The sequence below is a fragment of the Macroventuria anomochaeta genome (genome assembly GCF_010093625.1).
Source record: "Macroventuria anomochaeta strain CBS 525.71 unplaced genomic scaffold BU25scaffold_9, whole genome shotgun sequence".
Classification (NCBI taxonomy): domain Eukaryota; kingdom Fungi; phylum Ascomycota; class Dothideomycetes; order Pleosporales; family Didymellaceae; genus Macroventuria; species Macroventuria anomochaeta.
In genome coordinates, this window is record NW_022985370.1 from 284,408 (window position 1) to 311,010 (window position 26,603).

The 26,603-nt window shown below is 51.1% G+C and overlaps 9 protein-coding genes across 9 annotated transcripts; 3 read left to right on the top strand and 6 right to left on the bottom strand.

Moving 5' to 3' along the window:
- Positions 1 to 718: 718 nt before the first annotated feature.
- Positions 719 to 4,726, top strand: BU25DRAFT_408874 (uncharacterized protein). Its single transcript, XM_033705925.1, has 2 exons — positions 719 to 3,437; positions 3,484 to 4,726. Exons 1-2 carry the CDS (start codon positions 1,019 to 1,021, stop codon positions 4,506 to 4,508), a joined length of 3,444 nt encoding a protein of 1,147 aa, XP_033563801.1. The 5' UTR covers positions 719 to 1,018; the 3' UTR covers positions 4,509 to 4,726.
- Positions 4,727 to 6,212: 1,486 nt separating this feature from the next.
- Positions 6,213 to 8,199, top strand: BU25DRAFT_447065 (plastidic glucose transporter 4). Its single transcript, XM_033709525.1, has 2 exons — positions 6,213 to 6,720; positions 6,770 to 8,199. The coding sequence occupies exons 1-2, from the start codon at positions 6,324 to 6,326 to the stop codon at positions 8,089 to 8,091; spliced, it is 1,719 nt and encodes a 572-aa protein (XP_033563802.1). The 5' UTR covers positions 6,213 to 6,323; the 3' UTR covers positions 8,092 to 8,199.
- Positions 8,200 to 10,033: 1,834 nt separating this feature from the next.
- Positions 10,034 to 11,967, bottom strand: BU25DRAFT_363780 (uncharacterized protein). The gene is made up of 3 exons (XM_033703765.1): positions 11,167 to 11,967; positions 10,973 to 11,071; positions 10,034 to 10,917 (listed from the first exon to the last, which is right to left on the bottom strand). The coding sequence occupies exons 1-3, from the start codon at positions 11,538 to 11,540 to the stop codon at positions 10,065 to 10,067; spliced, it is 1,326 nt and encodes a 441-aa protein (XP_033563803.1). The 5' UTR covers positions 11,541 to 11,967; the 3' UTR covers positions 10,034 to 10,064.
- A 1,537-nt stretch (positions 11,968 to 13,504) lies between these two features.
- On the bottom strand, positions 13,505 to 14,220 carry BU25DRAFT_485578 (uncharacterized protein; the record flags this gene model as incomplete). The annotated part of the gene is made up of 2 exons (XM_033711236.1): positions 13,947 to 14,220; positions 13,505 to 13,767 (listed from the first exon to the last, which is right to left on the bottom strand). Exons 1-2 carry the CDS (start codon positions 14,131 to 14,133, stop codon positions 13,505 to 13,507), a joined length of 450 nt encoding a protein of 149 aa, XP_033563804.1. The 5' UTR covers positions 14,134 to 14,220.
- A 1,117-nt stretch (positions 14,221 to 15,337) lies between these two features.
- Positions 15,338 to 15,602, bottom strand: BU25DRAFT_456695 (uncharacterized protein; the record flags this gene model as incomplete). Its single annotated transcript, XM_033710056.1, has 2 exons — positions 15,338 to 15,529; positions 15,582 to 15,602. 2 exons carry the CDS (start codon positions 15,600 to 15,602, stop codon positions 15,338 to 15,340), a joined length of 213 nt encoding a protein of 70 aa, XP_033563805.1.
- A 1,409-nt stretch (positions 15,603 to 17,011) lies between these two features.
- BU25DRAFT_408879 (uncharacterized protein) lies at positions 17,012 to 18,291 on the bottom strand. Its single transcript, XM_033705926.1, has one exon. The coding sequence runs from the start codon at positions 18,262 to 18,264 to the stop codon at positions 17,308 to 17,310; it is 957 nt and encodes a 318-aa protein (XP_033563806.1). The 5' UTR covers positions 18,265 to 18,291; the 3' UTR covers positions 17,012 to 17,307.
- A 177-nt stretch (positions 18,292 to 18,468) lies between these two features.
- BU25DRAFT_408882 (uncharacterized protein) lies at positions 18,469 to 19,108 on the bottom strand. Its single transcript, XM_033705927.1, has one exon. The coding sequence runs from the start codon at positions 18,996 to 18,998 to the stop codon at positions 18,597 to 18,599; it is 402 nt and encodes a 133-aa protein (XP_033563807.1). The 5' UTR covers positions 18,999 to 19,108; the 3' UTR covers positions 18,469 to 18,596.
- Positions 19,109 to 20,459: 1,351 nt separating this feature from the next.
- On the bottom strand, positions 20,460 to 20,803 carry BU25DRAFT_270758 (uncharacterized protein). Its single transcript, XM_033701818.1, has one exon. The coding sequence runs from the start codon at positions 20,740 to 20,742 to the stop codon at positions 20,533 to 20,535; it is 210 nt and encodes a 69-aa protein (XP_033563808.1). The 5' UTR covers positions 20,743 to 20,803; the 3' UTR covers positions 20,460 to 20,532.
- A 1,478-nt stretch (positions 20,804 to 22,281) lies between these two features.
- BU25DRAFT_316607 (uncharacterized protein) lies at positions 22,282 to 22,869 on the top strand (the record flags this gene model as incomplete). Its single annotated transcript, XM_033702201.1, has 1 exon — positions 22,282 to 22,869. A coding segment is annotated over one exon (588 nt), but the record flags the coding sequence as incomplete, so codon positions are not given.
- Positions 22,870 to 26,603: the final 3,734 nt, after the last annotated feature.

Sequence of the window (26,603 nt, forward strand, 5' to 3'; positions counted from 1 at the left end):
CTACGCTGAAACTCGGGAATATAGGTAGGGAGCAGTGGGTTCGAGCGTGGCTGAGAGCCTTGCTGTATTCTCCCAAAGAGAGTTCAAAAGTCGCAGTGCCGGCTTGCTCAGCGGCTCACAAATATAGAGCAAGCAGTCGACTAAACCATCCACAACTCAGAGAGCCCCCGCACATGTCTCACAGCATACTGCTGATAACTGCACAAAGCTTAACTAACAGCTCTTGGGGCGAGCTGACGGACGGACGGCAAGTCATACAAAGATCATGCCTAAGGTGTAGGATACGACACGAGGAGTGCGAGGATCGTCCGGAAACACATGGCACGCCTGTACAACTCCCGCAAAAGCTGAAAGCAAGTCATGGACCCTTTGTGAGCTGCAGAACTGCTGTGTAACCACCATCTTCACTGGTGCGTTATGCGTGCTGTGCTCTCGTCAGCTCGCGAACAGGATTCAGTACCAAGTGCCCTCTCAGAACCGTCGAGCAGTCAATCAGGTTCTTGGAACCAAGGGCGACCAGGTCACTGAGTAGGCATTCCCGAATGGCAATCCAGAACAGCACAAGAAGGTTGGTGGATGGGGAGAGCCATGTGCGCACGGTGACCCTGCCTGCGGCTGAGCTGGTGCTAATTTGGGGCGCCCCGCCGATCGCTCATCCCAGTCTCACGGAATCCGAACGCTCGTATGCAGACCCCTCCACGAACACCCGCCATGCACTGTGCCTCCGAGTACAGAGGCTTCAACGCAGCATGCGCGCTTAGAGTATACAGTCCACGTACAGACGAAATGATCGTGAATTTATCATGTAGGTATTGCTGTTCTTCATCATCGTCACTTTCGTCACCTCTTCTTGGTAATAGCACTACGACCGGAAGCTCGAGGTTCCATCTCACGCCAACACCGAGAGCCACGGCTCCGAGCGCCACAAACCTGCACTCCCTGGACATCCGCGGGCCTTAGTCGGGTTGTCTATTTTGGATGCCGGGCTGTATACATCATTGCCCGGCTACTGGTAGTCATGACCACCCAGTTTGCGCCCTCACCGGAGCACTCAATCACCAATATCGTTTCACTTGGATGCATCTTGCCATTGCAGTCCGTAGATGACTACAGGAGATTTACTCGAACACAAGATCAAGAAGGAAACACTACCCAGCTGTGGATCGACAGTTCACCACAGAGCACCGGAAGCCCTGCTTCGAAGGATCGCACTAAGAAGAGGATGCCGTTTCAGAGGTTAAGAAGTTCGAAGAAGTCGGGCACTGTGCTGCGTGCGGTGCCAGAAACGACAGAATGTGAATCGGCTCTCCTCGCTGACGAGCGAGACATGTCTACGTCAACTCATCAGGCCAAGAGCTGCAAGTCAGCATCAAGCAGTCCAGCCTTATCGTCGATATCAGAAAACGAAGCTTCCCAGGGATGGATCACACACAACGCCACCTCCCCCGCAAAACAAGATAACACTCTGAAAACGGCCTCGAGTATCGCTTCGCTCAAGGGAGCTATTGGTACATATAAACACGGAAGGATTCAGTGGCGCCTCAAAGACAAACACGGCCTTCGCGCAGTCAAGAGCTTGAAGCCAAAGATACATGTGGTGATCCCTAGCGGAGCACAAGATCGAGCTCAACCAACAGTTCCAAATTCTGGACACCCTAGCATCGCGCAAGTTCGGTCCGCTTCCGCTGAGATTGAGGATGCGTATGACATATCTCCACCAACAGGAACTAGCAAAGCTATGATGCGCGACTCAGTCGTATCACCACTCAACCACCCACCTGCGGTGTCCCTCGGACGGTTCCAGCTGTCAGCTCCTACCACACCAACGAACCCTAAGAATTCACAGAATCGCAAGAACGACTCAACCTCAACGACCTCATCAGTCAGTTCCCGAGAGAGCGATGCGTTCTCCCTGCACAGCAACCATTCTTCGGAAACCAGTGTCGAGGAGGACAATCTACGTATAGTTCCCAAGGCTATGGACGAGTGTCCAATAGTCGGCGCTGACTACGGCCCTCCTCCAGCGATACCACCGCGTCGCTATGCGCCATGTTCGACCAAGCAAAATGCCAAATTCCAGCCTACATGCACGATTCGACCTACACGCGATGCCATGAATGGCATTACTCGCCGATCAACCGTCTACCGCAAGACCTCGAACTCGAGCAGCTACCGAAGAAGCCTCGATTCACACCCCAGTATTGGTGCTATCAACCAAGCGATAAGTCGGTCTGAGTCGAAGAAGTCGAACAGCGGGCGAAGTAAAAGCCCAACACTGAGCGAGGCTGAGAATGAGCTTGAGAGGTCCTTGACTTCGCTCACAGAGGACAGTTTCTTGGGTAGGCTCACGGATAACGACAGGCTACCCCTGAGCCCTATGAAGGAGCGCAACACACACCCCTGGAGGAAATACATGACGAGACCGTCGGTCGAACCTGCTCCGCTACTACCAAGAAAATCTAGTAAGCGACAATCAGTCATCAATGCGGAATTATTTAGGCTGTCTCGCGTACCGAATGACCACATCGCATCCCAAATCACAAGAGGACGGTCGCTGAGAAGGGAACAGAAGTTGACAGTGGATATCCCTCCTGTCAGCCACAGATCAACCGAGGAGTTCGTTTCATCACCTTTGCCAATTTCCGCGAAGGTAGAGCCACGCATCATCTCACCTAGCGACGCCGAAAACGTGCTTCATAAGATCTTGCAGAGCGTGGACCAACTCGAGGATTTGTTTGCTCTGGCTGTTGTCAGCCCTGGATTCTACCATGTTTTCAAGCACCACGAGCTCGACCTCATCAAGTTTGTTTTACTGAAGACGTCGCCGCCTGCATGGGAATTTAGAGAGATCGCCTTCCCCGGGCACGACTTGCTACACGATGAGGATCTGGAGATGACACGGCCTTTCGAGGAGTACACACCTGCGAGCTATTTCCATCTCCAGAAACGCGATATGCACGTTCTTCGAGAGATCAAGTCATTGATTCATGAAAAGTGTCAGTCGTTCGTACGACCCGAGATCTCTGTTGCGCTTGCTGACGAAACGTCGCCTAATGCTGCAAGAGTCAACGATGCATTGTGGCGCATCTGGACATTTTGCAAGATCTTTGGGTCTGGTAAAGGGCGCGAGGATGATGTGATTGCTCAACAAGACTGGCTCCGGGGAGGTGTGCAGGCACACCAACCAGCATGCACCTTCAGTGTCATGAGCACAGATTTCATGAATGACACCCTGATCGTTGCGCCAGATTGTTTCGCGAAGGGCAACGAAGGTGGCTTGTCGGCAGAGCAACTGTTCGATATGATGGAACTGTGGAATTGCTTGGGCGTTCTGCTGCAAGGCTTCCAAAGTCGCACCGCTGAAGCGCGCAAATTCGGTATCTACGATGACACTGAAATCCGAGGAGGCGATATTGACGGAGAAGAGATGATGCTAGGTAAGTGGTTTCTCAATCAAGCAGCAAGCTATACTAACAGATACAGATGAGTGGTGTCACCACCTTCTCAGCTTCGGACTCGCCACCGTACTTGTCCTTGCCCACCCTTGCTACGAAAATAACGGGATTGCTTTCAAGTTAGCTAATGCCAGAGGTTTGACTAGGTGGAACCCTCCCATTCATGGCAGTAGCAAGAGGAGTTTCCTGAAAGAGGCAGCTTCCCGCGTCTACGAGGACAAGCTCGCGCACATCTACGCAGACAGCTCAACGCGCGAGCTTCAGCGACAGATGTCGAAGCAACGCATCCAGAAGCACATCAAAGATCTCAGGACCCGTAAGGACAGCGGCGAGCAGCTCCGAATTATTCGCCAAAGCCAGGACCGACCCATGAGCGAATGGGAGAACGTAATGAGCAGTCTTACTCGGGCACACCCTCCATTGCCAACAAATAACCTCACCTCCCACATTCGGTCAATCCGACCTACCCCTGCGATCGCGCAGGAGATTTTAACCCATATCTCCGAACTCTCTGCAGCACAACCCACGGCACGAGCGCTTCTACCTCCTCTCATCACGCACTCTCCACCACGACGAACTGTAGCTCAGCCTCTCCTCCCCACCCCTTCCTCGTCTACGATATCGGGAGCCCGCGACCGAAGCAGTATCGCCACAAGCGCCATGCCCTCCATCATCGAACACCCCATCTTCCTCACCCAGTCCCCTCAGCAACTTCCGTTTCCGACCCACCCAGCGTTCCGCTCGCAACGCCCGTACGCCGCCCGAAAGGAGACGGATATCAGTATCAGCTCGCGCGGCTCAAGTGACAGCTCGCGCAGCGAGCGTAGTGGTGGTCTAATGGTCGCCCATCATCCGGTTTTCCAGCAACATCCAGCGCAAGCGGATATCTTTGATAGCCCGGCGCATGAGAATACGGCGGATAAGGCTATTTATCGCATTGTGGAGATGGGGTTTACGGCTGAACAAGCGAGGGACGCGTTGAGGATCACGGATGCGGGGGATGGGTTGAGAGTGGATCGCGCGGTGGAGTTGTTGTTGAGTCGGCAGATGTGAGCTCGAGAGGATTGGATGCTGCTCTTGTCGTACTCCTTGTTTCTCTTCTTTTCGGTTCTGCATCAGCGTCGACATTTGTACTGTCACTTCCCTTTGCTCTAACTTTCCCAGTTTGTATATCATCGCGAGATACCCACCCTTCACTAGGTTTCACTGCTTTTTCGTTTGGTAGCATCACAGAACTAAGAATGGAAGACCATGACAGAGATGTATCTTCGCCAAAGAAAGAATTTTCCTTTCTGAAGATCTCAAGATTATGTGGTCGAGCTTACCTTTGTTTTCGAAGCGTAACATTACGCCTGACTAAGCTTTTCCAAGCTTTGAAGCGAGCAGGCACGAGTCAGCGTGGGGGCGATTGCCAGATCTGTCTTGCCCGGAATCACAGTCGTCAACAACAGAAACACCACCAACGAAACTGCGAATCTGCGGAGACTGGATGCTCGCTGCACCCTGAACACTCCTCCATTTGAGCTGTTACCTCATCGTATGGTCTATTAAGGTTCTCGCATTTTCTCGCTGTTCGAAGCATTCGACTCACCTTGCATCGAAGCCACGAGATCCTTCGTGTGCCTAGACGACGTTAGGCAGCTAGCCGGACCGCAGAGCCTCAAGGTTCTCCACACTGCAGATGACTATTACACGATAGTGAGGTACTGGCAGGGGCCCGAAGGCGGTCTGCATGAGGCTGTCGCATGATCATTTGATACCTCCTCCGACGTCACGAGCCAAGCCAGAGGTTTACACGATGCTCTCAGCACGATCACTGCCATATCGAGTGTCCCGATCTATCAGTGTTGTCACAACTCACGCGCAATTGTGCCGGCAGTCTCCTCTTTTGTCCCCAGACGAACTCAGCTCTGGGGAAGTTGTTGCTCGCCGGTTTCCTCCGGTTTCAAGGCACAACAAAATGGATCTCATGCTCTGGATGTGGAGTTACGGCACAGTCTGTTCTGGGGCGAGCACACGATATGTATTCGGAAACAACGTAGCGGATGGTCTACTTTGCTAAGGTCGTTCCTGACTACAGTATACCCAAAGCAGTATGAAGTCCGAACATCCGATCCTAACCTTGACAGCTGCCTCCGATGTTGTAAGGATTTTTCAACCAACGACATCAACTTGGACCGGCTTTTGAATCAAAAGCCGTACTCATCGTCATAGCGTTACGCCTAGACATGCAGTTCGGATGCTCATCGGCAGTTAAAAAGCTTTTTGCAGAGCCTCAATTCTGGCTTCAAACGGTGAACTACTGTAGACGTGCGCCACTACCGTCTGGTCACAGGGAGCTTATCGCGACTGCGACTGCACCTCCAATGCCCTTGACACTTGCAAACCCCAACATGCCTCCGCAAACCTGGGGAGGTAGGCTGTCTCCATCTTCTCTCCGGTATTCAATCGGCGAGAATTTCGGAACGAGAATCAAGATCAGCGCAGAGCCTCGTGTGGGTCCGCTAGAAGCTTTTCGAGATCAAGCTGCACTCAAGCTCCACCTAGAGACCGGGCCGGTGCTTATGTGCTCCACCACGCTATGCTATTCCCGTGCAATTCGCGATGAATCCCTAACGTCCGGTCATGCACCATCACCAGGTTCCTGAGCCGGGGCATGGCAGAATTTTGTTGCATGTGCCATGGAGACTCCACGCGTACGTCACACGATATTGGAGAGGGTGCCATGGGGATCTTCTCCATGGGCTGGGCGTCTCCGCCGGGGATTTAAAAGGCGGAGACACGCCCCAGAGCAGAGCGAAAGATAGCACTTTTCTTGCCCTTCGCTCTCCTCTCTCTCCTGCTGATCTTAGCTGATCATTGCCCACCATGTCCATGGACGAGAAAGATCCCAAGATGTTCGAGGAAGTGGCAGTGCCTGCTCCTGGCAAGGCCGGAGAGATCACTACCGCTCCTCCCCCAGACTACAACGCACCCAAGGCGAAGACTGAGCAGCTCGAGAATGCTCGTGGCTGGGAGTCGGACAACCTGATCCACGACTTGGAGAAGGAGCTTGAGCAGTCTGGCTACAAGAGGGGCATATTCGACATCGAGTTCAAGAACCCCAAGTACTTCACATGGCTTCTCGTCGCTTTCGCGTCGATGGGTGGTCTTCTCTCTGGACTCGATCAGTCGCTTATTTCTGGTGCCAACCTGTTCCTACCCAAGGACCTCCACCTCACTGACCAGCAAAACTCCCTCGTCAACTCTGGCATGCCGCTAGGTGGTAGGTAGCTCCTAACCGGCAATTCTGGAAGCTAGCTAACGCTCAACAGCTGTCGCTGGTGCTCTCCTCATCTCACCCTGCAACGAGTACTTCGGTCGCCGCTGGGCTATCATCATCTCTTGTATCCTCTACACCATCGGTGGTGCGCTTGAGGCAGGTTCCGTGAACTATGGCATGATTGTCGCCGCTCGTGTCATCCTCGGTGCCGGTGTCGGTCTCGAGGGTGGAACAGTCCCCGTCTACGTCGCTGAGACAGTCGAGAGTCGCCTTCGTGGTAACTTGGTCTCGCTATACCAGTTCAATATCGCCCTCGGTGAAGTCCTCGGATACGCTGTCGCTGCCATGTTCGTTAGTGTTCCCGGCAACTGGCGCTACATTCTCGGTTCCTCGCTCGTCTTCTCCACTATCATGGGCGTTGGTATCCTCTTCATGCCTGAGTCTCCCCGTTACCTCATGCACAAGGGCAAGACGCTCGAGGCTTTCAAAGTCTGGCGCCGCATTCGTGGTGTCGAGACTCTCGAGGCCCGTCAGGAATTCTTTGTCATGAAGGTCAGCACTGAAGAGGAGGAGGCTGAGGTTGCTGCTGGTCGTACCAACCGCTTCCCTTGGATGGACTTCTTCACTAAGCCTCGCGCTCGCCGTGCTATTATTTACGCCAACATCATGATCTTCCTCGGACAGTTCACCGGTATCAACGCCATCATGTACTATATGTCGATCCTCATGGCCCAGGTTGGCTTCAACGACTACGACGCCACCTACATGTCTCTCGTCGGTGGTGGCGCCCTCCTTCTCGGTACCATCCCCGCCATCTTCCTTATGGAGACCTGCGGTCGTCGCTTCTGGGCCATTGCCATGTTGCCCGGTTTCTTTGTCGGTCTCGTCCTCGTCGGTGCCTCTGACCATCTCGGTGAGGGCAACGTCACCGGCAGGCTCGCCATGTACCTCACCGGTCTAATCCTCTACGAACTCTTCTTCGGTTCCTACGCTGCCCTCACCTGGGTCATTCCTTCTGAGGTCTACCCCACCTACCTCCGCTCCTACGGGATGACTACCTCTACTGGATGGCTGTTCCTGTCCTCTTTCATCGTCACATACAACTTCACCGGCATGCAGAAGGCGTTCACCCCCACTGGTTTGACCCTTGGTTTCTACGGTGGTATTGCGGTGCTCGGCTGGTTCTACCAGATCTTCTTCATGTATGAGACGAAGAACAAGACCCTTGAGGAGATTGATCAGTTGTTTATGAAGCCGACCAGCCAGCTTGTTAAGGAGAACGCGAAGAGTGCTGTGGGTGTCACCAACGACTTGCTCCATGGACGCTTCAAGAAGGTGTTCATCGAAAACAACCGCCTGGAGTCGGATTACTAGAAAGGGGGAGTTGATCAGACGAAGAGTAGCGAGTGCTGGTCTATTACGTTTTTACGTTTTTACGTTTTTGATGACATAGAGTTGTTATACCCATAGCGAGTTGCAAATAGATATCCATTCTGATCCCACAAAGCTCTTCTCTCATCCTGCTCCTCTCTTCACTTTACAGTGCATTGTTATACTTCCTATGTCTTGAAACGAAATTAGTCTAAACCAACCGTAACCCATTGCGAGACCACTGTATCACCTTCCTCTGTGATATTTGTGCCCCAAAAGTATACTTAATATACTTATAATTTCAATCAGTCTTCCTCATCTCATATGGACATCCTTCCTACTCAAAACACTCTCGATACGCATTACACCCACCGTGGCACTTCCTCATCAGGTCACCTCCCCTCTCGTCTTCGCAGTAGTAGCACATCGTCCACCTCAACCCATCCACATAAGCCAAGCTACCCGGTCGGTACCCTTTCCTGATATTGCCACACTGGTCGCCCGGTGGCTGAGACCGTCGAGAACTGCACTCGAAAGGCGCGTGAATGTGTCGAAGGAGATCTGTGCGCCCCGAGTATGGTGTGCGATACTCAGATGCTCAACGATCTCGAGGAGAAGCTCGGTAGGTAGGCGTCATGTACCTTTGCTGAGATTTCTTCTCGGAGGTAGCTGAGGTCTGGTTGTGCGGAAATACCGAGTCGTTGCTCGAAGCACTTGGCTCGATCCTTCGATATTGTCTTCCATTTTGTATGGCAATGCGAAGATGTAGTGCTGTAGGGAGTTTTAGTACAGGTGAAGCGATTCCCAGTCTGAGGACGAGAGGGGGAGGGGGGGCTGATGGTTTGTACCGTCTATCGCAGGGTCTGGCTATTGATCCTTGGACGTAGCAATACCAATAAGGATGAGGGCAACTATATGGCTGTGGAAATATATCGTACGTAGGTTCTTGTAACGGTAGTACTTCTGCATCCTGCAGACGCTCGCCAATGTTCGAGCCTTCTTGGCTAGAAATATCATCGAGCCAGTGAGGCAGCTCATCTTGGAAGTCACAAGGGGCCACGTGGTCGCTCACTACGAAGTTTCTGGTGTCGAGCAGCTTCCTCACGGTGACCTGGGACAAACATGAAGGGACGCCTATGTGTACTTGTAAGACGATGCATCTAAATGAAATGAGTATGGTTCATTGAATCTTTGATGGTAACATTTCCGTCATGTAGCATATGAGATATCATGTGCTTGACTCACCTCGCGACCAGAGAATCAAGTAAAACAAAATCAGTCCACTCACTCTTCCTCAAACAACCATCATCAGGTTCACACATGAAGAAGAAGCTCAGAAATCGAAAACGCTCACCTTGGGTCGGCGCAGCCTTCGTAAATCCAGCCAAGATGCCTCACAAGCCTACATCGTGGCTCAATACAGCCTCAGTCCCGCCAAGCTTTGACCCCAAAGATACGCCACCGCTTCTTCGCCTGCCTTTGGAACTCCACCTCATCATCTGTGAGGCTCTCGATGGATCCGAGGATGCGTCAGTACAACCGCTTCGATTAGCCTCTCCTCACTGTCATCATAACATCCCACGACCGGCGGCCATCAGCCACACTGCAGTACTCTGTCTCGAGCGCTCAACATACGCACAGAAGAAGTCTTTGTATGCATGCCGAAAATGTAATCGCCTGCGGCACATCTCGAAATTTGGACTCGACCGGCCTGGCAATGTTGCACCAATCCAGATCTTGGAGCGTTAAGTATTCGTGTAGACTGCGGCTTCAAGACCATCCGAACTCCCACACTCGAACTTTTTTACTTGAAGAGGCCGCTGTACCCGCTAGGGGCCATGGCGTGCGCGGGTGGTGTGCCCTGGTTATGGTGCTTCTTGTGTGAGAATGTGAAGAAAGGGTCTGATGTCCTAGATGTGAGGAGTCATAAAAACAATTTGTGTATGGCATGCTACGTAGAGGAGCATCGGCAGCATTCAGGCCTTGATGCTGACAAAACCCAATTTGTCAATCTCGTCTCCAGATCGACCCAAGAATCCAACGAAGCTGTACCCACTTGCAGCAGTCTTCTCAACGCAAGTGCTCGTCTTGACACCCGCACTTACACTCCTGTCTGCACTTGTTCGCAACTCAGCGTAAAAGATTCTTTCCTTATCGTCCTTCACTCCCTGACACAGAGTCGCAGCAGTCAGCGTCTCCCCAGAGCTCAAAGTAAGAGTAGAGGCTGTGCCGCCGGTGCCACCGTGAGTTAGTGTCTCTCCAGAAGTCAAGCTCAACGCAACGCTGTCGAGCCGATTCTGTCCACGGAGCGTAACTGTCGCGACCTTGGCGTTGCTGGTTTTTGACAGCGTATCCAAATCGTTGAACCAGGTTCCGTACTCGCCTCCATAAGCGTCGCCAATTTGCAGCTGCCCCTGGAGCGTCCAGGTGAAGTCAACAAGCACGGGGTTGTGATCACTAAGGATGTTACCGTCTTCCTGCAAGAACATGTCGCCTGCGTAGTCGAATGTGGTAGCCTGAAGAGTGAGAGCAGAGGAACCACGGTACCAGACTTTGTCGACTGTCTCGCATGTAGTGTTTGGCGAAGGATTGTCGCACAGCAGGGCATCGCTGCCTGCTGTAGGGGCGACACCCTTCCTGACGAGTTCGATCCAAACGTCCTCCATGCCGTTCTCGGTACTGAAGATAGTAGGGGTGTCTCCAGCGCGTGTGTAGCGTGTGTTCGAGTCACCAAAGACAACAACAGGGTTTCCTACCGAGTTTATCATGATGTGATCAGAGACCTGGCGCAGATTGGACGCTCTGGCTGTCAAATCTGCCGCTGTTGTGCTGTTATAACTTTTAGTAATTGCTTGCAACATCAAGGATGTGCATGAACTCTTACCCGGCATCAGCGTGCAGGTTGTATGCATCAATCCAGACACCCTCGGCGAATTTGACCCTCATGAAGGTGAACCCCTTCGGTGTGAGACAATCCGCGCTGCTACAAAGGTGGTCAGACCAGTCTGTACGGAAGTTGACATCATGTTGAACCTGCCAGTATGCTTCAGACGACGTGTTGAATGATAGTCGACTTACTCAAAAGTACTACATTGATCCCACTTCACTCTCTCGAAGTCAGTGAACGGGAAGTTGCTCAATGAGTTCAGTCCACTGCCGAGAGGAACACCTCCACTTGTCGCAGTTCTGTATGGGTGCTTGTCATTGGCATAAAGTGTGGCGTGATAGTTGAAGTCTTCTTGAACATGAATAAGGTTTATGTCGTACTGCGTGAAGAGCTGACCGATGCGTGCCGTGTTGTTTGTCTTGTCTCCAGGCACATCGTTACCATTGAGGATAGCTGGTAGGCCAGCAACATTGAACGTAAGGGTGTTGAAGGACCCTGTTGTCTGAGCGTTGGCAAGTTGGAGAACTGGGAGCAGCGAGACAAGAGTGTACAACGTCGATGGCATGTTGGATTCTGGACTGCGATGTCTGGAGCTCCCTCACATGGTACTTCCTGGGCGGCCTTATATGGCCGTTTGTGATGGTACACGCTTTCACGCATCGCGACAGTGCCGAATAAGTACTTTTAATGCCGACATCCGCTGCGGGCTCTACTGGGGTTATACTGAGATCGACGAATTGCAGAGGAAGGTAATCGCACGCTTTTTGACATCGTACTCGTAGAATAGATTGCTGCAGGATTCTGTTGCGGCGCAATGCCTCGATTGAAGAGCCGAGACGTTGAGATAGTCGTTGCGAGTTAGCGCCTCGGTGGTTGTGAGCGAATCAGCGAAGGTAAGCCGAGCATGCGCAAGAAGATGATCGCATTCTGATAGAGCCGATAATTGGTCGTTGGGGGTCGTGAGCTCTTCTGCACCGAAAATTGATGAGAAGAAAAGGCAGGTCAATGTTGGCGAGTCGTCTGCGTACAGACACATTTTACAGACTGAGGGTCTCGTGTGTACATGACGTCACAACATCTCACTTTTAGGGTGCTTGAAACGTGGAAAGCGATTGAGAGCTTGATCATTCGAGAGAGGCGACTGGATGCGCTTAGGCAGCTGAGGGTAGGTTTGGTGGTTTCCTTGAGAGAAGCATCGTCGCGTCGCGAAGTTTGGACGGGGGCGGGAAAGCGCCAACGTGACGCGTCCAAGGTCAAACAATAAAGCACCTCGGGTCTCAAACAATAGCTATGTTTCGACTGGATATGCATATATTGTTGCGCGCACCGCGGGATAGGTTTAAAGCAGCAGAGCGTGTCAAGTTCAGACGAAGGAATTCAGAAGACAACTCGTATATGCGACACAGAGACTGCGAACGGAAGTGAGGGTCATTTGCCCTACTCGGAATTGTGTAATACTGTAGAGTTTTGATCGTTACCCCATACGCCATTGTCTCTATCCTATCTGCCTCAGTTCAATCTCTTACTCCCTACCCCGCTTCATCCTCTTGCGCTCTCAATCCGCCAGCCTAGTCGTACGAGACGTTTGAGCGTGCTCGACGTTGTCCTCAGACCCGAACTCAGTGTTGTCGTCCCTGTTGTCGTTGCTCCGCTTTCTAGCTGCTGGAGTAGGATCGACCGGAACAGGGGCGCTACTGCTGCTTGTAGTAGTGTGCAGGCGGACAGAAAAAGCCACACTGTCGCTCTGCGCTCCTGCCGACAAGCGTGTGAATGGCCAAGTACCGTCATGGTGTTACTTTCGCATGATCGTCATGATTGCTTGAAGTCCCACTAGATCGTCGAACTTCATAGGTCGAGACCAGTATGAGCGTAGGTCTTGCTTGTTGAGGTAAAAGTGTATTGATTGGGAGTTGGAGGATCTCCAATGTTTGGAAAGTATATGCACTGTTGCGGTATCGGTTGGTCCGTCCAGTGTCTGACTATACCCCTGACCACTACCCTGGACTAGTGTGTTACAGGTCAGGTATATAGTCGTCTCCTCCTAGCTAGATAGCAATACAGCACAGTATTCCATCGACCTGATAGTGCTACGTTATCGTTTACCGTAGCTATCAGTATTCTACAGCGGTCCACGCCGCTACATGTACTAGTAAAACTAGGTGGCAGGTACAAGCCATGTCATAGTACCTCCTTCTGGTACGAAGATAACCCCTTCCAACATTGCTCGCTCAGGTATGGGAAAGCTGTCCTCAGGATACAACTCATGCGACTGGCGAGGCCATTGTGATAGACACCAGGCTGTTCCTTTGTCTTGAACTCTTTCTGAAATTTCCAGTCGAACTTCGGGATGAAATCTGTTGATTTCCGGAAACGAATCCACCCAGTGCCCCGTCCATTTTCCGGCAGATCCCAAGGTGCTGTCACGGGGTTCCTATAACCATCCTAAGTAAGTTTATGGCTACAACCTGGGCATGGTTCGCGTTTACTCGCCATCCAGTAGTCTTCTGAAGCGTGAGTACCTTTGCATTTCTATGCTCCCTTGCCGTTTGAAGCGGGGAAGGACTCAGCTGGAGATGTGTTCTCATTGGTCCAGTTGAAACCTGGACATGTGGTGTGTCCGTGGGCAAAAATATAGCCATTGATTTTGTTGGTGAAAGTGCCAGTCGTAAGGTCGCGCATGAAATTTTCGTCTCCGCATAGATCGTCTCTAGACCTCAAGCAGGGTGCGGGATGGGCGGGCTGCTGCGCAGAATCATGCGTTGCCGCTGCATTCTGGCTGTCTGATGGGTCGTCTGCTGATGGTCAACCTGGAGATCCTGCACAGCGGAAGTACATACGGTCATCTGTGGCACCTCCTTCTGGCTTGAAAGAGTACTCTGGTCCTGCAAGACTCCTTGCCTGAGTCGCTGTTGGGAGTTCTTGAGGTCTCGCTCGAGTCACTCGATACGAAGTGACGAGATGTTCTTCTCACGCTTGTAGTCTCTGAGCTTAGCTTTGGTGGCTCCCAATTGCTCCTGTACGGTGTCGAGCTCTACCCTAGTATCGTTGAGCTTCTTCTGGAGCGCCTCGATCCCCGCGTTCTTGTCCTGCTCGAACTGCTGCCAGTCAAGTGACCCATTCCTCAGTGAATATTCCCAGTGTAATAGCGAACTGGTCATCTGATATTCGCTCGCACCATAAAATTTGGGGGTGGCGTACAAGTCAATGCATTGTTCTCTTCTGCAACAGTATATAAAAGTATGTTAGTTTGTAAACGACTCTAAATTGCGAACGATGCGCAAGCGATCTATAATTGTTTACAGTCAAACTTTATGTAAAGTATTTATATTGCGCATAAGTTGAACCCAGTCGAGGCAAGCCTTGACGAAGCGGGAAACCGCTTATAGTTTTGTATCTACAAAGGTTGCTTTACTATTCTCAGCCGCCATTACCTCCACCGTCAGCACCATAGCCGCTGTCGCTGGTGAAAAAACCGCTCGGTACAATAATCTCAGACCAAACTGGGTCAGAAAGAATGATGGGGAGGCCTGGTGTTTGTGCCAGTCTCAGCCGGTGTAAGTGGGAAGTCAGCATCAGAGCCATACTCTCTATCGTTAACGCGCCGGAGTTTTGGCGTTAAGCCTTATCGCGCCTATCTGATACGCCTAAGTTACGTGCGAAGATATTGAACAGCCAATTAACCGTGCTGAAGTGCTGGTGTTTTTAGGTCACGTGCAGTAAATCTAAGCGGCCAATCAGAGCCCAGAATTTCAACTAATCAGAGGTGGTGTTTTCCTCCCAAGTAGACCCTAAGGCCTACACGCCCGAGACCCAAACATAAATAAATGCTAGCGCATCTATCATGAATCAAATGCAACCATTATTGTGGCCGCAGATGACTATCTGTTATGATTCTTTATCCTCCGTCTCATGGTGCGCTCTCCCTCGCGACTACTTCGAGCCGAAGTATAGCGGATATGACCTATCCATCGTCAACCGGCAAGTAAACAGGGTGCTAAAAGAGTCACTTACAACGTATATCAAAAGTAACAACGACTGTTAGGGTGGAAAGAGGGACGGACAACAAGTCAAGCAAAGAGGTACGTTAAGTATTAAAGTTGATTCATCGAAAAAGCTGGGGTATCTATGCGCCACTCGTGATCAAGAATGCATCCACTCCTCATCGGGTATCCACGGCGCACTTCCGTATCGTACAAAAGAGAACTCCAGCATGCTCGCCGTTCATTACAGCTCTTCTCCAGTCGTAGTCGTGGTGTCGGTTTGGTCGCTTTGCTGAATGTTTCGCTCCCTCAGACGCCCAACTCCCGCCTCACCTTCCTTGCTGACACGGCGTGTCAGTAGAGGGGTCAAGACGGGAGGCTCTTAGACTCTACTCGTGTGTGTGGTACGAGTCTTCATGCCGCGTCGTCGACCGCCGCCGCGTCCGCAGGTCAGGCAAGAGATGATGATGTCGAACAGTGAGACGATGGCGTTGATGATGGCCTTCAATCCGGCGGCGATGGCGTTAACAATAGCCATGATGCAGTTGCCAATCGTGCGGAAGATGGACTTGATCTGGTGGCTGTTAGTGAATGCACGTGGACAAAGGTGGCTGGTGTGAACATACGCAAGAAACTACGGCACCCATGTTTGCAGTTGTGTGATGTTTGTTCGATAAGTGTGGTGGGAAAAAGTTCGTGTGCGGGGAGAGTGGTGTTGTAGGTAGTGGTTTAGGTTTTACTGTGGAATGAAAGCACAAACAAACGCGGCTCCCTCACTTATAACAAGTCAGGCCGGGCCTTCCTTTTCGTATTGACGTCACACGCCCTTGCTCACCTCACCATCACTACACGCGCCGTACATGCCAATTTCCCACAATCTCAAGCTGCAGCGTGACTGCAAACAGCACACGGCCATGTTTGCCAGAGAAACCTGCTCTTTGAACTGACGTTACTAGCCCTCCCGAAACGGCAGCGATGGGCGGAGAATATCTCTTTACAGTGCAGCAAGCAGGGCTGGGCCATGTTTCTCCCGCGTTCAAATAGTCACAAGCCACATGCTTATTTTCTTGTATGCCGTCATAAGCAACGTGAGATCGCCTAATGCAGCATCGATCTGCATGAGCTGTGGCTGGAACACCTCAAAAGGCAGTCTGTGTTGCAACATCGCCAGCCCCTCAGAAAGTCTGCCGAAAGGATCATCTACCGAGGTTTACAAAAGATGTAATGATAGCCAGCCGTTGCGCGTCGTGAGCGTTATCCTACCAACCAACAGTGTACCCACACCACCTGTACCGTGTGCTGGCCAGCGTGTTCTCCGCAATCGAGCTTTTGCATGACCCGCACGAAGCAAACTCTGTGTTCGTTTCTGGCATGCCGCATCACGAGGGTCCCAAAACGGATATCTTCACTGACGTAGTTGTGGCTTCAAAAATTCGGTTCAACCCATTGGGTGACGCCACCAGACATGGGTGCAGAAACAGGGTTGGCGTGCAAAACAGGGCAGCATTCTCGTGTAATCTCACCGTGCTTGTTATGATGCAGAATCTGCCGGAAATTTCTCATTGTTTGACGGGTGATTGATGGAAATGCCGTCTAGTGTCAAGTTCGCTATGCTTAGGGCATAAACCCTCACCATCCCTTGTACCTGTAGAGACCCCTCCTTCATACTAAAGGAGCTACTGCTCCTCTCGTCCTCCATAGTCTCAAACTCACATAGGGGTTAAACCAATCAATCAATTTCGTTGTGATGAATGTTTCAAAGTTTAGTGCTGATACTGGCCCAGACCTTGGTGTCGCTACTGCAAGCTTGATCTGGTTGCGATGGGAGCTTGCAGCGCACCGTTCATGAGAAATAATGGGTCGCAGAACGCCTGCCGGCGCGGCCTCCACCTGCCAACGTCTAGCGCATACACAATCACGACTTCGACAAAAGATGCACAACATACTGTAAACAGCATGCACCATCTATGTCGCGCACTGGCCGATGACGCAAGCTACGAAGGATGTCAGCTGCCTAAACGAAGATTCGAAAACCCTTGCATGATCATTATGACCTTTTGAACTTCGTTAATTCTCTTGAGTGCCAATGACTGCCCTTATGCCCATTGAGAATTCCAGGATACATAATGGCTATTAGGACCCGGTGCTTGTGGTTGGCTTTGAACTCGTTCGTGAAAAATCACGATATTTCTTGGCTCAACGTCTACCGTGTACTATTACAACAAGGTCGCTGTAGACGAGACTCCGCAGGGGTGCTGCCAGCATTACGCTCATGTCTGCAATGTCGAAATAGCGCAACTACACCTAGCGCTTCATATCTGCTTCAAACCTATTGTATCGACAGCTCTTTTCTCAGCCCACAAGCGCGGGAGCAGCAAATGTGCCCTTGGCCCTGACGCATAGGTCACCCTTCACGCTCTCGAGCGTCCCGATTATCTCAATTAGTTGTCCAGGCTCCGACTTCTTCGTCATGTCCTTTTGCGGTGACAGCCAAGATAGCCATGACTTTGTGGGCTCGGTCTCAGGTTCTGGTACAGGCTCGGTCTGGGGTAGGTTCGGTTTGGCAAATGAGGCGCGCAGGATATAGAAGTCGAGGCTGTACGTGGGTTTTGCGTATGTTACTTTCAGCGAGGTCGGGCGGTGGACTTGCTCTGTCATCCGAATCAGCACTGCGCACAGCAGATATCTGCAGCCTGACCACCTACCAATGTTCCCATTGGGTCCCCTAACCATCCTCGCCATGGCTTCCTCAAAAACGGTCGCAATCGCACCTCCATGCGCAACACCAGGCCACCCTGATAATCCTCCACCTATCCACACCACGGCGACCATTTCTCTCGTCTCAGCATTCCAGAACGCCCTCTGCACACCCAGTCCTCTTGTCCCACTCATGGTACCCAGTAGACCGCCCTTCTCCACCTCACTCTTGCCCAGATCTATCTCCAGCCATGCCTTCGGTGCTTCTACGTCTGCCGCGCCCGACAGAGGCACATCTGAATGCACGCTATAGCTCTGTTTCCTCAACTCCCTCACAATGTCCAGCTTATCGATATCGGCGTTCAGCGACTCTATTATCAGAGCATCATCGCGCGACCCAGGTTCAGGTAAGCCGAGCGGTGCTGCAAAATGCCGGGCGCCGAGGCCTGTGGATATCCCTAGGGCGAGGATGGTACCATACCAGAGGTACGACCACCGAAACTTCGATTGCAGTGGGAGTTCGAGGGGTGCAAGAGGGGCGCGGGTATGCCGACAGGATCGCGTGGTTACATTAAATGGCGTACGATGGAGGAAGTGGCGCGCGCGAAACATTATGTACAATTGCGTTGCATTAAAGATGTGTTGGTGAGAATGTTTAATGTGAGCTCTGAGTTTCACCGAGGCACAAAACCAGTGGCTTGGCGGTATTCTGCACCTAGATTTACAAACGTCACTACCCTTCCCATCAACTTCTGATTCCTGATCTTAAACTTTATATTCAACAACAGATCAGCCTGCTACTGATCAACAGCTACGAGACTATCTTGACTTCTTATCATCCTTTGAACGATTATCAACACGGACAGCATTCAACTCCTCAAGATTCACATCATGGAACATACGGACCTGCTCATCATCAGCTCAAACTTCAACTCTGATAGGGACTAAATGAACACAAGATGCAGACTTACGTTGATGCCCAACAAATCCAGTCCTCTACCCTCACCAAACTCCTTCATCCTTGGATCAAAGAACACACTGCTCCCACACCTCCCACAGAACATATGCAAATTCCTGTTCGGCCCAAACGAATAGCTCTTCAATGTTTCTTCACCGCTGCTTATGTGTAGCTGCTCGCGCGACGGATACACAAGGTAGTACCCGTTGCGCTGGCAGATGGAGCAATTACAGGACACGACTTTCCACTCTGGAAGCGGCGGCGAAAGGGAGACGGTGTAGGACACTGTACCGCAGTGGCAGCTAGCCGGATAGGTGTGAGTGTTTGTGGGGTCGAAGGCAGGCAATGGTGGTGGACCTGTCTTCTTGCTATCGCAGTTCTCGCTCATGATGCTGCGTGCTGGTGGGTGAAAGGTGGGGTACGTCTTGGTGAGTACAAAAGCGAAGTTACTGCGCGCAACCTATATCAGCGTTCTCACGAAAACGAGAATGCATGGAGATGTCGGTGTACCTCACGATCGACATGTTAGGTTCTGACGAGAAGTAGTCGGAACTGATTTCACGGACTGTCGGAGACATATTGTATGTCTCCGCGACTATGCAGGTACTGAGTACTAAGTATCCGGATGTAAGGCTGGCACTACTTTTCGATCACACTACTGCTAGATCTCCAACTCTTCGCACTGTGAGCACTGAGTTTGAAAGCTGACTTCATAGTGCACCTAGTGGTGATCAAATAAGTCCATCATAGCAGCTCATGATCCGTTGGAATGACGCGTACCAACCTTCCAATTATCATTACCAAATCTGCTACCCTGATTACTTGACTCTCTTCACTCCACCAATTATATCCTCCGCATATCCAACCACCTCACAGCTCCCTCCACGATCGTGCACCGACTCTTACCCACCCTACGCGCCCTCAATCTCGTCCCACAATCCCCTAAATCTCGTACACCATTGCACCACCTTTCCCCTCACTGAACGCTGACAACCGTACTACACACCATCAGTAGATGTATATCCCACCGGATTCAGCGCTGAGTTCCACCGATTCGCGCCCCTGGCTGCACAAGAGATCCCTTGTGTCATGGTGATTCCAGTAAGCCACTTTGTGGAGCCAGGGAGCCGAGTGCTCCGATTGGTGTCAAAGGTTGAAGTTTTGGCTTGGATGAGGTACCGAGTGGTTGGATGCGAGGTGTACGAGGTGGGGAGGACAGCGCAGGGGTTTGCATTGGCGGAAGAGGATGACGGAGGCAGGAGCGAGAGCGGCCGCGGATCCGAAGATATGGTACTACTGTGAGTTGGAATTGAAGTTGGAGAGGAAGGAAGGAAGGCTGCGAAGGCAATCATTTCGAGGGAAACTACGAGTATGAGACGTCTATGTGTGTGAAAGCTCACTGCAATATGTAGCAATCTAGTCTTGAGATCACATGTATTACATGCAGGATCTAGTTCACGTCTCCTTGTAGATTTCAATCAAGTGGAGAGCCATCAATGCACCCACTCGACTCCAGGCTCTCTGTCAGGCCCGTCTCCCAACTCAAGCCCTTTTTACACAATCCCACAGCACCCCTCCAAGAATCCTCTGATCTCTTCTCTATCATCCAACGCTTCGTTGTACACAGCACTCAACTGCAATCTTCCTTGCCACGTACCCAAGAACACTCCAATCCCAGTACCCAGCTCTTCTCCCATGACCCAAGGGTCCTTCGCACTTAATGCACCACGTTGCGGCTTAATTACAATCGTTTGCGAAATGTACGGACCCTCATGAATTTTCGCACAGTGACTGTACGTACCACAGTATAGCATGCAGGGCACATACGTGGGTAGTTAAATGTCTTTGTGCCCTAAAGTATCCCACGTTCTGCCCTGCGTCCTGTCACCCAGACTGTCACCCATCCGATCAACCAGCCTTAGCTAGCCACTCGGAAGCTCTCGCCCACCTGTGACGTATGCTTGATGATATTGAGCCAAAACCCAGGGGGGTTCATACATTTTGCAAGGCACCGATGCTGAATTGAGCTTGCCCATAGAAGAGATCGAGCCGGAAGGTGAGGGATTGGGCGCAGGTATGGGTGTATCGAGCGATGGGTTGGAACCCGGGTTGGGGACATGCGGGATGCCCATGGACTAGCATGACGGTGCAACTGCGAGGTTCTCAGGGGAGTTGTGAATAGCAGTATAGCAGTCTCTGGCTCGGTGAACGAGTGCGCGTAACTCCTTTCGAGCTTTGGTGGATGGTATTGCGAGATTGAGAGCGAGACTGTTGCCAGAGACGGAGTGGTAGACACCTGCTGCGTGATCGGTGGTACTGAACGGAGCTACACAACTAGGACGCTCATTAATCAGGCAGTAGTTGATGTATCGTGCAGTTCTTTCCTGACAACGTGATCGTTGCAGATCTCGAAGGGTGAGAACCATACTTATACATGCGTGACTATTGCACCAAGCCCTTTGGTTGCTTGCAGTACTCGAGTGGTGTCGGTGGTTGAGAGGGCAAGAGCGGTGCGTTGATGCTTTCCGGGAACCACCTGGCCTCGCGTGAAGAGGACAGTAAGGGGCTCAGCATCCTGGAGAGGTTCTGCATTACGTGGGATAATATCTTATAGGCGCTTCTGCTGATCGAGTGTAAAGATGGGAGGGATAGAAGCCGCGGCTCGAAGTAGCGGGCTGAGATTTTGGCTTTCACTCCCAGGAACTGGTAGCTCAAAGGCTGAAGGGTGCGCATGGTACTGAGCGGCGTACTCGAGTAACTTGTTCAGTGGCTGAACTGTGCCAATGCCATCATTTTTCAGTGAAAAGTGATCACCGTTATGTGCCTCAACAGACTTACTAATATCATGCGGTGAACGAAGAACAAGATCTTGATGCACAACGGCTTTCTTACTCTCGTTGGTATACGGAGGGGTAACGACAAATAAGGTCGGAGTCTTTGGGGCAAGCGCGTCCGAATTGCACCAGTCCAACCTTGTCATATTGGGTGTGATGGGCACAAAAGTCCCGTCGAGCCATGAATCGGTATGAAAGTCGAGATGGTTGGGGTCAAACGCCGTGAATGACTTGTAATATCTGTTTCGTTCGCTATTGTAGTCGACACAAGAGTCTATTATTGGAAACCGTAACGGAGTTTCAGCCATGGTTTGCGATGTGCTTCTTCAATATCGTGCACGGATGAACAATTTGTGAGGTCGATCGAAATTGAAACGAAGACTGTGATGGCGAAGTACATGCGGCCACTGTCCTCGTACGACTTAGTGAGACATGTGTAGAAGCGCTCCGCTTCGTCGATCTCTCGCTCCCAGTGACTAGGTCTGGTCCGTTGCCAGATGAATTGAGGATAACGAGATTGTGACCTTGTGCTTAGAAGGAAAGCTGGATTCGAGAGGTACAAAATTGTTGGAGTAGATATTATATTGGATGGTCAAAACAACTAGAAATACCTCCGTGGGGTTCGATATGGAAGATGCACCTGATACTGTTGCTGCAACAGCATGCGCTTCACCGTTATCGTAGCTTCTAGGACTGGCACGCGATCCGGAAAAAAGCACGGCCACCAAAACCAGATCACGAATGCATCCATCCACATCAACACCTCAAAGCAGTACAGCTCCACAACCACACATTCAACATCTATATTATATTGCACCAATTGAAAATATGCCTTGTAAAAAGGGTACTACAAATCTAGATTCACCAAGGAAGGCCCGCATTTGTGGTGCGGCCAACTTCAACGATGCACCTGGGATCAAGTACTCCAAAACTGATCTCTTCAAGTTCAACGGTGTATGCCGCTCCTGTGGCTATGAGATACTTGGACTGGACAATCTAGCAGCTGACAGGACTCTCAACAATAGTATTTACCAGGAGACTTGTGGCTGGCCACATGTTATCAGTCAGAAGAAGCTTCATGAGATTGAGCGCTTCTTACAAGATGAAGGGTGGGATGCTCGTGTCAAGACTTGGGATGAACTTGTGGAAGAGTTTGACCTAGATTGTGCTGGAGAGACTCTTTGTGCACATACGGGTTCATTGGACTATCACAAGTGTATTGCTTGCTGCAAGGGTTGGGTGTCTCAACGTTGTGTAAGGCAGAGAGTGAAGCACTCTGAAACCATGCTTGCTCTCAAGCCTGACAAGGAGGATTGGAGAGATGTACGCTTCTCTGACAAGGCTCATTGGTCTGTTGGACCTGAAGGCAAGATGAAGATTATCAGGAAACCAGGGGAAAGATACTGCAGTGACTGCATCCAAGAGACTGTTACAAACACGTACAGAAGAGAAGGAGTTATCGGGCCTGGGGACAGCGGTTACTGAACGTAGGGAGAACGGCCGTCAGAGAAGCCGCACCCGTTGTACAAGCTACCCCACGGCCACGTGAGTACACTAGGACGATACAAGTAGTCTAGCGTCCTATGGGACGGAAGCAAGCGAGCCATGGGATTCCCACGCAGTCTCACATATCCCATGGGACTTTGGGACAACGTCTCATAAGACAGTAAGATACTGTAGGACTCCGTACAATCATTCAAGTATATAACATGTAGGAACACAACCCTTATGGTTCGTGTTCAACCTCGTCAATCAACTTTGTTATTGGAATCTCACCGCACTCGAGCCAGATAGTCTACTCTATACTACTCATTACACCCCAAGCCGTCGTTAGGTGTTTCACCCAGGCGACTTACCCCTACTGTTCCAGAACCAGAGCTCATCCTCGAGAACCAATCGAATAGTACTTACGAGCTTTGCTTAAAGTACAACTTCAACAGGCAGAGGAGCTCAAAAAAGCAGAGATAGCTGAACTGAGGCACACCAATAAGCTGTACAAGGAGAAGATTGTGCAGGAGAGGCATGAGCAGAAGTTGAGGGAGAAGGAAGAGCGTGACCAGCTGAAGGCTGAGAAGGCTAAGGAAGTTGCCAAACGCAAGGCCAAAAGAGAGCGTCAACAGAAAGAGCGCAACACTAAAAACCCTATACAATTATCATATAGGTGGCCCATGAGCCTCCAGCCCAGCTCCGGAGTACATCTGAGGGCTGGCCGGTACATGTAAGGGGAAATACCCGTGACACAAATAACATCTTCTTTACCTATACAAGGTGATACTTATTAGTAAATTGTTAGAAACAGTGCTAGGATCTATAATGTTCTCTGCACTGAATAGATAGGGTATCTTAATATTAAGGTTGCAATCTGTAGTACTCTTAATAGACCTCGGCCCAACTCCACCATAACGGATCGCAATGTTGAGAAAGACATCGAAGCAAGTCAAGTTGCACGAGCAGTATCTGCTTGCGCAGCCTTTGCGGTGTCTTTCAAATTACTGCATCGGCACAGTGGGTGTCAGATCCGTGTACTCGGTGCCACACCAAAGTTCTGATCTGTGACTTCGTTGTGTGACCCTTTCGAGGACTGCGCTCGTGCTACAAGCTGACTCGACATGTCCGGCATTCGTCAGTGGCTTCGTGTTGACGGAATGAGGCTCTGCAGACACTATTGAGCTGATGTCTTGCTTCGAAGGCAAATCGCGCTTTGATACGGCGCATCGATGCTGCGTTATTGTTGTTGTCTCGGTGCGGTGCCACAGTGACATAGTACTGGCCAGGAAAGGAAGCTCGGTTGTCGAATACGGTGCTTGACAAGTGTCTATAGGGATAGGTTACCTTTCGCAGGTACTTTGTGAGACGGCGCTATCTGCGGCATTTGTTCGATGTTCATGCAGAGCCCGGACATTGTTAAGTCTGGTGGTCTCGATGTTCGGAAGAACAAAGCTGGTGTAACGGGTTTGCTGGCAAACACCTCGATGCCAGCTATGTAGCCTTTATTACGTTACCTGTGATGATAGGGAAATCATCTGGAGTCCTCGAGGCGAAGAGCGCTTCGAAGTGATGTCTTGCCACAGTCAAGGAGATCATGGAGTAACACGTCGCAAGGCGGTAGTACGTGATATCGTGAGACCGTGAAGTGGACTTCAGCTCATCTGAGTCAGGGGTAAAAGTGTCCAGTGCCTCGAGTCGACTCTCTACTACAATCGCTGTCAGGTCTGCCGCCGCCGTACTCATAGTCAGTGAACCATCACATCAATAGATAGGACCTATGACTGCAGACTTGACAGTCAACTCTTGGTTGGTGTCTACCGGAGTACAGAGGCTTGTTAAGCCACATGGAAACACGAACTTTAGGATTTCCAACGATCATGTCTGGTATAAATGTGGTCGCAAGCTTCAATGCCCAGATGTTCAAAAGGTTAGCATGACTGCCAGCAGGATTCTAGAGGAAATTGCAACGGACCCTATCCGATAGCTGGAAGGACAGCAAGCTCCAGGCCAAGCGGCGCATGTAGCCCTAGATTTGGTGCCAATAATCCAGAGCTGCGCGCAGGTTGGTCTTCGAACGCCAAGTTCTATACATCGTATGCTGACAATATCTGGATCGGAAACCACACACGATGCTGTGTCGGTAACAGATTGTAGGAGTTGGAGGTCAGGGCTTGCCGGTTGAGGCAAATGGAATGATTCAACCTTAACCGTAGTCTACACTAAGAATATCGTTTAAAGTGTCGCCGACATTGCTCGTCGTTGCGATCTAAAGCAAAGTCACGAAAGCGAGGGCGATGTGCCGAACAAGCGTCGACTGAATTCACGCAGACAGGCGATTCTTAGCGAAAAAGTAAAACAAGTGTATGATGCAGATTGCCGCGGAAGGAGAGTCATGCAAGAATGATGTGTGTGTCGCACAGAGCTTCCATGACATGATGCGCTGTGATGTAATCGGCGAATATGCCGTACGGATATGAGGAGTTTCCACGACGATCAACCCATCGGCATTATGGTGTTGCGATGTTTTGCTTTTCCCGCTTCACCGTATGTCATGTGGTAGCTGGGATGAGTGCGGTACCTCAGTCCAGTGATCGGTGTCAATGATTGCCCAGCCTTACAAGGTGTACACCAACCGGTGTAATCGATGATTCACAAGAAGCCGTACGGGGTGATTTGGTGGTCTCATTGGAAAGGTTCCGCAGCTGCGTAGTGCAATCGAACCACTCTGGCGGGATCAGATTGGTCGATACGGCTGAGATGAGCGGTTAGATAGCGCGTGCTGCACACGTATACGAGTTATGCTCCAGCTACGCACACCAAGTGTTGGTAGGAAGTCGCGAGGCCGAATGTTCTTCCGTTTGCTTGATGAGCCCGAAGCGCGCACAGTGAAGACCCATGACTGGATAGAAGCTAAATCAAATCTTCTGGGACCTAACGATGGGGTTCCTTTATGTCGCAATGCAGTTGAAGTCGAAAGCAGGGGTCGAGTCTCGCGACAGCGATGTGTTGCAGACTGGGAACTCCCTGCGTGCATCGTGATCCGACGATCCAGACGGGATGGCTTTGATGGCGTTAAGCCTAGCGGCACGATAACTGGTGTTTACCGGTTCAGGTAATGACCGACACGCCTGACAACGATTAACGGGATCTCCAATGTGGAGTGCTGCTGGCGTCCGCCACAAAGATTGGTGCTCAACTGTCAAACTGTGACGCAGGTACAGCTGCACATCGAAACTCTGTTGTTGATGACGAAGGCCGGTTCCAAGATGTAGGCCCCCACCCACTCTTTAGTGGTATTGATCTGCTGCAGGAAAGATTTCGGTACCAAAGTAAGCTGCGCTAACAGGCGCGCATAACGAAGTTGAAAAAATCAAGCTGTAGAAGCGCTCTCCGCGGCTGAGGAATAGCTGAGATTCGATCTGGCCGCTTACTGAGAGAAATTCGAAGGTGACATCCAATCAGTGGGTTGCGGTTGCGCATCCTCAAATCATGTTCTGGACGCCTGGAAACTAGAGCGGTTATAAGCGATGAACGGCTAAGGGACGCAAGTTGTGTTCATCCTAACCATAGCAGGGTTTGGCGAGGAGGCCTCAGCAAATTTGTGATTAGTTGATGCAGTGAGGATAAGCACATTTCCTGTTAGCTGCATCATGCAGGAGAAGGAGCTGCCG

Bases quoted from the DNA above. Each gene is read 5' to 3' on its own strand.
- BU25DRAFT_408874 (XM_033705925.1), top strand. From the start codon at position 1,019: ATGACCACCCAGTTTGCGCCCTCACCGGAGCACTCAATCACCAATATC. The intron at 3,438-3,483 runs GTAAGTGGTTTC...TAACAGATACAG, and splicing joins CGGAGAAGAGATGATGCTAG to ATGAGTGGTGTCACCACCTT.
- BU25DRAFT_447065 (XM_033709525.1), top strand. From the start codon at position 6,324: ATGTCCATGGACGAGAAAGATCCCAAGATGTTCGAGGAAGTGGCAGTG. The intron at 6,721-6,769 runs GTAGGTAGCTCC...AACGCTCAACAG, and splicing joins CTCTGGCATGCCGCTAGGTG to CTGTCGCTGGTGCTCTCCTC.
- BU25DRAFT_363780 (XM_033703765.1), bottom strand. From the start codon at position 11,540: ATGCCATCGACGTTGTACACTCTTGTCTCGCTGCTCCCAGTTCTCCAA. The intron at 11,072-11,166 runs GTAAGTCGACTA...CCACCTTTGTAG, and splicing joins GATCAATGTAGTACTTTTGA to CAGCGCGGATTGTCTCACAC. The intron at 10,918-10,972 runs GTAAGAGTTCAT...AAGTTATAACAG, and splicing joins AACCTGCACGCTGATGCCGG to CACAACAGCGGCAGATTTGA.
- BU25DRAFT_408879 (XM_033705926.1), bottom strand. From the start codon at position 18,264: ATGTTTCGCGCGCGCCACTTCCTCCATCGTACGCCATTTAATGTAACC.
- BU25DRAFT_408882 (XM_033705927.1), bottom strand. From the start codon at position 18,998: ATGAGCGAGAACTGCGATAGCAAGAAGACAGGTCCACCACCATTGCCT.
- BU25DRAFT_270758 (XM_033701818.1), bottom strand. From the start codon at position 20,742: ATGGGCATCCCGCATGTCCCCAACCCGGGTTCCAACCCATCGCTCGAT.